Source organism: Clytia hemisphaerica, unplaced genomic scaffold (genome assembly GCF_902728285.1).
Source record: "Clytia hemisphaerica strain Z4C2 unplaced genomic scaffold, Clytia hemisphaerica genome assembly, whole genome shotgun sequence".
NCBI lineage: Eukaryota > Metazoa > Cnidaria > Hydrozoa > Leptothecata > Clytiidae > Clytia > Clytia hemisphaerica.
The window spans coordinates 725,196-736,545 of NW_027104101.1; the positions used below are offsets into that span (position 1 = coordinate 725,196).

At 36.0% G+C, this 11,350-nt stretch overlaps 1 protein-coding gene across 1 annotated transcript; it reads left to right on the forward strand.

The window, feature by feature from the left end:
* Nucleotides 1-24: 24 nt before the first annotated feature.
* On the forward strand, nt 25-6,252 carry LOC136813028 (large ribosomal subunit protein uL22). Its single transcript, XM_067069538.1, has 5 exons — nt 25-133; nt 297-520; nt 2,898-2,996; nt 3,394-3,490; nt 6,093-6,252. The coding sequence occupies exons 2-5, from the start codon at nt 305-307 to the stop codon at nt 6,230-6,232; spliced, it is 552 nt and encodes a 183-aa protein (XP_066925639.1). The 5' UTR covers nt 25-133; nt 297-304; the 3' UTR covers nt 6,233-6,252.
* Nucleotides 6,253-11,350: the final 5,098 nt, after the last annotated feature.

Here is an 11,350-nt window from a genome sequence, read left to right on the forward strand (position 1 = left end):
TCAAATGATCAATGGGTATGCTTATTAGCTTTTCGCTGTAGTAATCAAGTCAAAGTAGATCGCCATTTTGAAAGTCGGACTTTCGATATGTCTTTTCAAACATTTCAGTAGGCCCGAAGGTTGAGAAAGAACGGTGAGTAGTAACCTTCTACTTGAAATCTCTCAAAATCTCCTACATCTTTGCTCTCACTACTTAGTTGTTAGATAGTCTTTACTGTTCAATACCTCTACTGTCTCATATTTTTAAGATTTTGTCAGTCCCTTACTGACTGCACCGAATATATCATTCATTGTAGGAGCCGAAATGACGAAGTACGCCACCGAACCAGAAAACCCAACCAAGTCATGCAAGGCTCGTGGCTCATACTTGCGTGTTCACTTTAAGAACACACGGGAAACAGCCCAAGCCATCAAAAAGATGCACATCCGTAAAGCTTACAGATATCTGAAGGATGTTATCGCTCAAAAACAAATTGTTCCATTCAGACGCTTCAGTGGAGGTGTTGGACGTAAAGCTCAGGTGAGATATCAAGACTAAATTTCTTAATTCTTTAAATCTTACAGCTCACACTTGATTTACACAGAAAGAAGAGTGTGAAAAACAATGAGATGTCAAAACTGGGAATGATGTGAAATTGTCGAAGCAAAATATTGAATTTTCAAATGGAGCTTATAATAGTATCAAATTTGTGACATGGAAGCTTGAATAACAGGAGATAGATACTTAAACTGGAAATGATTTTTGTCTAAATCATAATATTGTTATTGATTGGCCTACACGTTATGTTGTTGGATGGAGAATGCATTGAACCTTTCTACAAGTGAAACATTGGTTTAGCAAAGAATCAAGTAGCATGATGTATAAAGTATTGCTTATGGATTATAAATGCTCTTCATTTTGAAATTGTTTATCTATTGCTGGAAGTTTGTCATCGCCAATAAAAGCCTGTAACAGTGGAACTGCATTATTGTTATCAATTAAACTTACTGTTTCTTGTTGTGTTGAGCTGGTTGATTTTGTTGATCTTGTTTTAAGTGAAGTTTTTCATGCTTTCAGTGGAGTTTGTGGACGAAATTGGCTGAAAAGTTTTTTGTCCCAATACTTATATTTTATCGGTATGTAGCCCAATGCTGATAAAATATTTGTAAGTTTTTTTGTTGAGGGTCCCCTATTCTCAACTTCAGTTGAGCTAGAATCTGAGAATGTCTGTGTGTGTGTCTGTGTGCCTGTCACCAAAACTTTGGGGCAGGCTGGAGACTTCAAAAATTGGGCTGAAATTTTGCACACTTGATCCTTGGGCAAATCCCTGGGGGTGTCTTTTTCATTTTTTCAAAATTTATTTTTGGGGCCTGGGGACGTGTTTTTTCGCCAAAACGAGGCTAAAACTTTGGGGCAGGCTGGAGACTTCAAAAATGGTCCGATTTGGCTGAAATTTTGCACACTTGATCCTTAGGCAAATCCCTGGGGGTGTTTTTTTCATTTTTTCAAAATTTTAATTTTTGCGGCCTGGGGACGAGTTTTTCGCCAAAACAAGGCTAAAACTTTGGGGCAGGCTGGAGACTTCAAAAATGGTCCGATTAGGCTGAAATTTCGCACACTTGATCCTTGGGCAAATCCCTGGGGGTGTTTTTTTAATTTTTTCAAAATTTAATTTTTGGGGCCTGGGGATGAGTTTTTCGCCAAAGCGAGGATAAAACTTAAGGGCAGGCTGGAGACTCAAAAATGGTCCGAATTGGCTGAAATTTTGCACACTTGATCCTTGGGCAAATCCCTGGGGGTGTTTTTTTCATTTTTTCAAAATTTTGATTTTTGGGGCCTGGGGACAAGTTTTAAGCCTAAACGAGGCTAAAACCCAAAGTGCAATAATTTTTCTTAAGCCATCGAGTTAACAATTGGGCCTACAAATGATTTCAAAGATACTGAAGTTGAGCCAGTGCGGTTAGCACGTTCGACAGTTATGCATCCAGGATGGGATTCCTGTTCTTTTAAAATAACTGAAGATTCTCTGTCGGATGCAAATATCATATTTGAAACTAGTTTGATGCTGCTTCACATCAATTGATTCAGCAATAGGGTTTCAAGACATTTTCAGTTGATAGAATGGTACATACTTGATCATGGTACATACCTGATAATTGTGGGTTTTCAGCATTTGATACCAACATTTTTTGGGAAAAATATTTCAGGGTGGTATAATATCAAAAATAGAAAAAACCAACAGAGACAAATTGGTGGAAAGCAACAAAATAATGTGCATGCGACTGTTTTGTTGATTGGAAAAGGTGTATTGGGTGGGAGTACGAAGACTGAAAGTTGAAGCCAGTGAAAAGCTAAATTTTATTAAATTAAGGAAATGTTCAAATCTTTTCTTGTTATTTCAGTTGGTTTGAGGGGGAACTAAAGCTTTTAAAACTTAAAAATCACAGTTTTATTGTGTGTTTCCAGGCCACAAAATTGCCAGGTCTGAAGACATGTTTTTGTGGCCAAGTAACTTTTTGGCCCTTCATTTTGCCCGGAAACCAGAGTATGCTAAATCTGTGGGGTTTGAGGTTTTCATGAATTTTGAAGAAGTTCTCAAGCAGGCAGTACTGCAGTTCCTTGGCAGATATTCTTGATTAGGTTCACTTCACCTTATTTTCTGCGTGCTGCAATGCAATATCCCTTAACATGGGCTAAAAAAATATTGGACAAATAAGCAATAGAAACTCTATGCTAATCCCTTCCTGTTTTAAAAGTGTTTTTTCCAATTCAGGAAGAAGTTACTGACCTGTGCCAGTCGCAGGAAAGAGGATTGCTAAATTGAAATTACTAAAATTTGACCTGGGTCTATAAATTTTGTTATTATTAACTGTTAAATGATTATGTTAACTCTAACGGTCATACTTTTTATTTTCAGGCTAAAGCATTTGGTCATTCTCAAGGTAGATGGCCAAAAAAGAGTGCAACATTCTTATTGCAACTTTTAAAGAATGCTGAAAGCAATGCCGATGTTAAGGTAAATCATCGCAATTTTCCCTAATCCTTAACAAATTATATGAACTCTGGCAATATTTTCAAATGCATTGTGGTATCTCCATTGCTTTCTACAATAAAGTTCTGGTCGTTTAACCAATGCTATATCAATATCCAAAGTGTCACATCATCGTTTGGTACTGTTGACTTCTACAACTTTATCATGGAATGACATGGGACATGCTATTAGAAATCTTTCTGATAATTTCATCAAAACTCAAATTTTTTAAGAGTAGAGGCTTCTGAAAGTCACCAACAGAAGAATTAGACAAACAAACATAAAATTGTGGTGTCATCATATGCAAGTTTTATAATCATTTGAACTCATTAAAAACATCTTAAAATACATTTTAACCAATTTTGATGTTTCTTATATTTAGGGATTAGATGTCGACTCCCTTGTCATCGACCATATTCAAGTAAACAGAGCTCCATACATGAGAAGGCGAACATACCGTGCTCACGGTCGTATTAACCGTAAGTATCATTTGTGTTGTAAAGTCTGTCTCAAAATAATTTGCAGTCGCGACAAAAAAGGCTATAACTTTTGATAGAATTCGAATTAGACAGGGGTTTTGTGCTTGTTGAAAAGACAAACAGGAGTGGAATATTATCATAAAGGAAAAAAAATTCGAAAAATATTGAAAATGAAGGAGAAGAAAATCAACTTCTTGTAGAATAATGCAATGATTTTGATTTTTATATCAGAAATTCTTTACTCTTAGAACGTCAAAAATACGTCAAAAATGTTCAATCAGTCAAAAAAATACAGCTCAAAACTTTGCCCTGGTTGACTTTAAAAAGGGCTCTTTTTTGTTGTTTTTTTGATGATTTTTTAAGTCAATCAGTAATAAACTTTGGACTATATCTTTCGTTGGAATAAATTTCTTTGGAAAATCTTTTAACATTAATGATGTTCTAAAGATCAAGAATATTGCTAATTGATAATTAAAGCACAATTATTGAAGAAGTTGATTTTCTTCTTCTTCATTTTCAATCTTCATTTTTCAATTTTTTTCGAGTTTTTTCTCTATGATAGTATTCCATTCCTGTTTGTCTTTTCAAAAAGCACAAAACCGCTATCTAATTAGAATTCGCTCAAAAGTTATAGCTTTTTTTGTCTCGGCTGCAAATTATTTTGAGACTTTAGAGTGTTATTGGACAGTCCAAAGTCTGTTGAAGTATTCGTGAAAATCCAAAACCAAAAGTGATTTTCTTATTGCGGTCTGAGGTCTTTGATAAAGGAAAGGGATGGTGCTTAAAATTAAAAGTTTTTCTAATAAATGCTCCCGTTTCATATCAGGACAGTGGCTGCCTATTGTTGTATTATGTTTATACGAGCAAAAAAGTTTTTCTTTTCCTCTTTCTGACCAATCTTGCTCCACGTTCGTGTCAATTTCATGTGAAAAAGCTTACGATTTAAAATTAAGTAAGCAAACGATATATCACTCTTATTTAAAAACAAAACATTTAAAGGGAATAGCGCTATACTTATAGTAGGGGTCGGAGTTGCTGGTACTTCCATGGTATACTCTGAAATACATGCTGATGTCAGCCCGAAAGCTGATTGGCTTAACCGACAGTTTTACGTGGTTTGAGAGTATAGCTAAAACTTTGTTATGTTTTCAACAGTAAACGAAAGTGAATGAAGACAAAATGTAAACAAAAAGATTGCAAAGAAGTTTTCGAATAAATTCACAATAGAATGTCTTCATTTAAAAATAGAAACACTCGATTTCATTCAAAAGAAAAAGACATTCTTTTTTTCTTTCAGTTTTATATAAGTCTTTTTGTGTTGTTGTTGAACATTATAGTAAATTATATTCACTTTTTTGAATATATTTTTGGACCTACCTCCGGGTACCCCGGTGGAGGTTCTATAAATTAACCCATGTCCGTTCGTCTGTTCGTCTGTTCGTCCGTCCGTCTGTTACCAGCTTTTCTCAGGATTGGCTCATTAGTTTTTTCTGATTTTTTGCACAATGATGCAAAATCGCAATGCCCAGAACGTGACGGAGCCCGATTTTTGAGAAAAAATTTATTTGGGCAAATTTGGGCCAAAAACTACCTAAAAATAGGGTTTTTTGGACTTTGTGCAAAATCCTGTCATTACTTTTTTCTGATTTTTTGTACAAAGATGGAGGGCAAGATTCTCTAAAGAATGGCTGAAGTGGTTTTTCCCGGAAAATTCTTATTCGCCTTAAAAACGGATTTTCGTATTTTTGGGGAAATTCCCTTTAACCAAATAAGAAAATATAGCTTTTCTCAAAGTTAACTCATTATTTTTTTGTGATTTTTTGCACAACGATGCAAAATGGCAATGCCTAGAATGTGTCGGAGCCCGATTTTCGAAAAAAAATATATTTGGGCAAATTTGGGCCAAAAACTGCCTAAAAATAGGGTTTTTGGACTTTGTGCAAAATCCTGTCATTACTTTTTTCTGATTTTTTGTACAAAGATGGAGGGCAAGATTCTCTAAAGAATGGCTGAAGTGGTTTTTCCCGGAAAATTCTTATTCGCCTTAAAAGATGGATTTTCGTATTTTGGGGAAATTCCCTTTAACCAAATAAGAAAATATAGCTTTTCTCAATGTTGACTCATAATTTTTTTCTGATTTTTTGCACAATGATGCAAAATGGCAATGCCCAAAATGTGAAGGAGCCAGATTTTTAAGGAAAATTTTTTTGGGCAAATTTGGGCCAAAACCAGCTTAAAAGGTTTTTTGGGCCTGAATGGTTTAAGTGATTTTCGTATTTGGGGAAATTCCTTTTTACCATTTTACATTATTCAACACACAAGCTTTATTTTTCCATTCTGAATTTTTGTACAATTATTGTCACTTTTTTCTTATTTTCATCTGATGTTAATCATTAGGTAGGTCCATTCAGCATGTTGCTTGTTTGGAATAAAGTCACTTTTGGTCTTTGTTATGATCCAGCACTCCTAAATACTCCTCCGTATGGGTGTTTGTGCCAATGCTAGATCAGCATTTCATAAATATACCATGCGTCGTTCCCTTTAAGTGACATTTCATTGCGATTTAAAGTCAACAACTAACATGAACGCTTTCTTTTTTCAGCATACATGTCGAGTCCATGCCACGTTGAAATGATCTTATCTGAAAAAGAACAAGTTGTTCCACGTGCCGAGGAAGAGGTGGAAGTCAAGAAAGTCTCCAAGAAGAAGCTTGCCCGTGAAAAACTTAAAGCTCGCGAATAAATTCAAATCTCAACCTGAAACACCTTTCTTCGTTATTTTCTTATCCAACTTTTTCAGTGTGAAAGATTTCCCATCCTGATTCTAATCAGTAGGCCTGATTGGTGTAATTAGTACTAGTAATCGTATGGTTTGGAGTGCAATTAACGATTAATCACGAGTAACAAAGGAGAAAATAGTAATTTGCACGAGTCCGAAGGACGAGTGCAAATTACGGTATTTTCTCCTTTGTTACGAGTGATTAATCGTTAATTGCACGACAAAACATACGATTCCGAGGTAATCGTCAGTAAACATTCAAAAACCTCCTTTTTTTCTTTTGTTTATAAGAAAACATTGCAGTGTAATTTTTCTTTGTTTTCAATTAAAAGAAGCTATTGTAACGTAAAATTTCTTTTTTCTTTTTTATATTGAAGAAAAAAAATGTCTTTGTTTTTTATTATATAGTAAAAAAAAGTATCTGACACAGAACTTGGGAGAGAAAAGAATAAGGGGACAAAAATGTCCCCCCGCCGAAGAGTGCAAAAAGTGGTAATAGTGCAATTAACGATTAATCGCACTCCTCTAAACCAATCAGATTCGAGTAATTTTGCACGGCTGACGATTAGTATATGTAATCACATGATAACGAGTGCAATTCGAGAATAATTGCAAGAATGATTTTTTTTGTCATTAATTTTCCGAGTCCGAAAAGACACATTCACTCTAAAGGCCATACCTCCACAAGAACCTTCACATTTGCCATATCTCTTTAGAACAGAGCATGGTGGGAAGAATGTATAATCTGTTATATGAGATTGTTAACCGGTTACTTTTTCGAAGCGGGCAACATGACTTTTTGCGCAATGCAATTGGTTCTTTTCGCATGACGACGGGCCTACATTGTCCAGAGTTGCCCGTCGTTAGGAAAATTCATTGTGACGTCACTTTTTCAAAGGAAAGTGAACAATGCGTTGACATTATTTCTCTCATTTTTTATTTCTGACGTCAGAAATTATAGCAATTTTTTATCTCTTTTCGCTTGTTTTTTCTGCTTTATTTCGCTATTTTTCCTGGATAAAGCGCTCAAAATCAATCGAAGCTGAATGAAACGGTTAACAAATACAATAAACCAGCTGCGCTGGAAGCTCCGGCTTAGAGATTAAAAGATGTGAAAGATGAGTTTATTGAGTTAGTTGTGTTAGAACGTTGCCCACAAACTACTAATCAGAACAGATCAGAAAGCAAAGTAATAATTCTATTGCAGCGAATAAATAAACCAGCTGGATAGCTCTTCTAAGTGATTACACATGCACTTTCTTGCCTCAAGAACCAACACCACCCCCCGCCCACTCATCCTCGACTAAAAAGTTCAAAATTGGAGCTAATTAGGAGAAAAACATTTAGAAGTCAATATTTCCAAGTTCTTATGAATTTATTTTTTTCTAAACTTGCAAATAGCGAAGCTATGATGCGCCGTTGATTTGATTGTCCGGATAAAATTTTGGGGAGAAAAATAGCCTAAATTAGAGGCCACAGCTTTTAGCTAAGCGTTATTTTTTCTGTTGGGATAATACTTGGTGGAGGAGAGTAGGATAATCCAAATAAAATGGTACAATAGTGTGTATGTAATAAATAGTGGTATATTTGGAAAAAACCTGTTTCGGGTTTGAAAAATCTTCAAAAGGAACGGTCGCCCCAGCCAATGAAATTACGACAAAGTCCAAAAAAAATCATTTTCAGTTATAACACTGTGAAAATTTCTCCGATCTTGTTAAAATTTACACAGGAATTGTGTTTTAGTATCCTTTACTGAATTCTCATAGTGATATGTTTTTAAAAAATCTGTGTCGGGTTTGAAAAATCAAAAGGAACGGTCGCCAGCCGCGATGAAATTACGACAAAGTCCAAAAATGATCATTTTCAGCCATAACACTGTGAAAATTTCTCCGATCTTGTTAAAATTTACACAGGAATTGTGTTTTAGTATCCTTTACTGAATTCTCATAGTGATATGTTTTTAAAAAATCTGTGTCGGGTTTGAAAAATCAAAAGGAACGGGTCGCCAGTCAACAATAATATGATGATGAATACACAAAACAGGATCATTTTCAGCCATACACATAACACCACAAAAACTACTCAGATCGTTTTCAAATTTGCACTGTTACTCTTAGGTGCCAAATAAACGGTCCCCCCCCCCCCCGCTTGTTAATTTTACGAAAATTTTCCAACCCCCCCGGACCTTATTAGGACCCCCCCGTTTATTAATTTTAAAGAATATTTTCAGTTGGCTAAAAGAAGTCTCCTTATTTTGCTCCAAAAAGCCTGATTTTAGCCTATATTTACCTTATTTTGGGGTTTTCATAAGTACAATTTCCAACCCCCCCGGCCAATTAGGTCCCCCCCGTTTATTGAAATTTTAAAAATTTTCCAACCCCCCCGTTTATTCCAACCCCCCCGTTTATTTGGCACCTAAGAGTATGTTGTAATTTTAATATTTTCTTTTGAATTCCAATGGCTGTGTGTTTGCAAGTTTCATTGTCAAGTTAGAGTTTTATGATTTTGTGTGTCTAGAAGAGAAGTTAGCCATATGGCATATGCAAGATTTAAGCACTCGATCAGCTGACGATTCATGGCCAAAATTTCTCCAAAGTCTTTCCACATTGTTAGAGAACCAGTATGCGTCAAACTTCTCATAAATCATGTCCAAAACATCATGAATAATGATGAAAATGATCAATTTTTCACTGAGATTTGCCCATTCGCTACACAGTCAGCCAGCTAGCCCACTTTCGGCAGCCATTTTTTTCTAAATACTTTCGTCCAATCAAATCACAATATTATCAGAATCCAGATAATCCGTTTTTATTAAATCGGAATAGATCATCGGATTAGATAAACAAAAAAAAATGTCTTGACCGTTGTCGGAAGAGAGAATTAAAGGCTCCTAGGCCGGAGCAATAATGACCGGTTTTTTTCGGGCTGTACTGAAAATATTGCCCTCGGTCAACGTAACAACCTCGCAAGCTCGGTCGTTACTTGACCTCGGGCAATATTTCTCAGTACAGCCCTCACTAACCGGTCATTATTGTATTATTAGGTCATGTCTTGATTTCACTAAATGATGATAATATTCCCTATTATATCCAACACTCAGGTTGAACCTGATTGGCTATAAAACCAAATAAAACATAGTACAAAGGCCGTTTTCCACGACTTCCAATTTCTAATAGAAATTTAATGAAATTGTGATTTAATTTGACAATGTTCTTCAAAAAGTTGATTTATTTGTCACATTTAAAAAAAAATTAATTTCATCATTTGATAATATTCCACTCAAAAATATCTTTTCGAAAAGCAGGGAATCGGTGTAGTTCATTAGTGTTAAATGGGTACTAAAGTCTGGTGTCAATAAAGTGTGCAGTGTTTTAATTTTTGCCATAACCTTCCAAGCATTTGTCGCTTATAAATTATAATAAAAAGTTTAGTATCGTTGGAACGATACTCGATTGCACTTATATCTTCTATATTACTAAACGTAGAATGTGAGTGAGCCGTGAGGGGGCCATTATGGATTTTTGAGATGGGGGTTCGAGAGTTACGTGACCGATTTTTTGGTTGGATGGTTGGGTGGGTGGTTGAAAACGAAAGCGAAAGTGGTCAGGGGAAGAGTGTGGAAATTAGCGTTTTTTTAAAGAAGTCGTTGCAGTGTCAATCTTTCGCAAATTTAAAAACCCACTTTCCCGTGGAAATAATTGACGTTTTTGGGTTTTTTGGGACCCTTGGGCCATAAGCTACCCGTTGACCGCAAAAATTCCGAAATTCGCGAATTGACCGTTGACAACATTAGGGGTAAAGGGACCCAATGACGTCACAAATTTGGGAAAAACTTCAAAATGCGATATCTCGAGTTTGAAAAGGAGTTGGGAGGTCGGTGACCCCTCATTGGATCGAGAATTTTATGGAGAATAAGATGGGAGAGTTTATATCGCTTAAGTGTGACTTTGAAATTTGGCTGAATTTTAAGGCGTTTTCAGTTGATGACGTCATCAAAACCGGAAAAATGCGATATCTCGAGATCGGAAAGGAGTTAGGAGATGGTTGACCCCTCATTGGATCTGAAATTTAATGGAGAATAAGTTGGGAGTGGGTATAAAGAAATTTTCGAAAGTAAATATATTCGAAATGAGGCATTTTGGGTCCGATGACGTCATCAAAACCTGAAAAGAACAATATCTGGAGTTTGATAAGAGGATTTAAGCAATGGATGACCCCTCATTGGATCAGAAATCATCGAGAGAATCATTTGCAAAAATGATTAATTCATTTCAGTGAAGTAAAAAATTTATTACCCTTTCGATGACGTCGTTTAGGGCCCAAATGACGTCACAAAACATTTTTAGTTTTCAACCATTTAAAGTGGTAATATTTCGTTGTTTGGGCTTACAAATCAGATCTTTTTACCCTCCCCACCATCCAAAGGGCTTATGATGCGTTCAGCTTATCTACTCCTCGGCGGGTGCGACGCCGGGTGACGGCTAGTACTATACTAAATGAGTTTATGAAAAATGTCTGTAACGCTAGCCCAGTAACATATGTTAAGGTTTCTAAAATTTGAACGCCGCGGATGGAAAACCTATCCACCTTCGATACAAAAAGTCTCGCGCTAAGTTTGACATTCGTAGAAAACTCGGATTAGAGAAGACTCTACACTGCTATTTGTAAACGAAAAAAGTTCTGACGTCAATTTCTTGAAAAAGTACTGCGACGTCACAAAGTTTCAAATAAAAAGGTGTGGCATTTTTGTTGCACGATTTCGAATTATTTTATATCAACACTCGCAACAAAATCCAACATTGTTGTTTGATGATTAAACTTCGTCTAACATTATTTAAAAAAGGTTTCAATGTTGGTTGCATTGCATATGCGCCGGTCTTAAGCTGTCCGCATGTGAAGCCAACAAACGGGAAAACCTTCAGTGCTCGATCGCAAAGCGCGAGCCTCTCCTTCACAACTAAGGCTTTTTCTTTTCCTAGAAGCAACCCTCTCACCACCTCAGACACCTTTGGGCGTCTGCAACGACGGGTACCCTCGATAATTTTAACAGGGTCACTATGGCATTTCATTGAACACAAACTT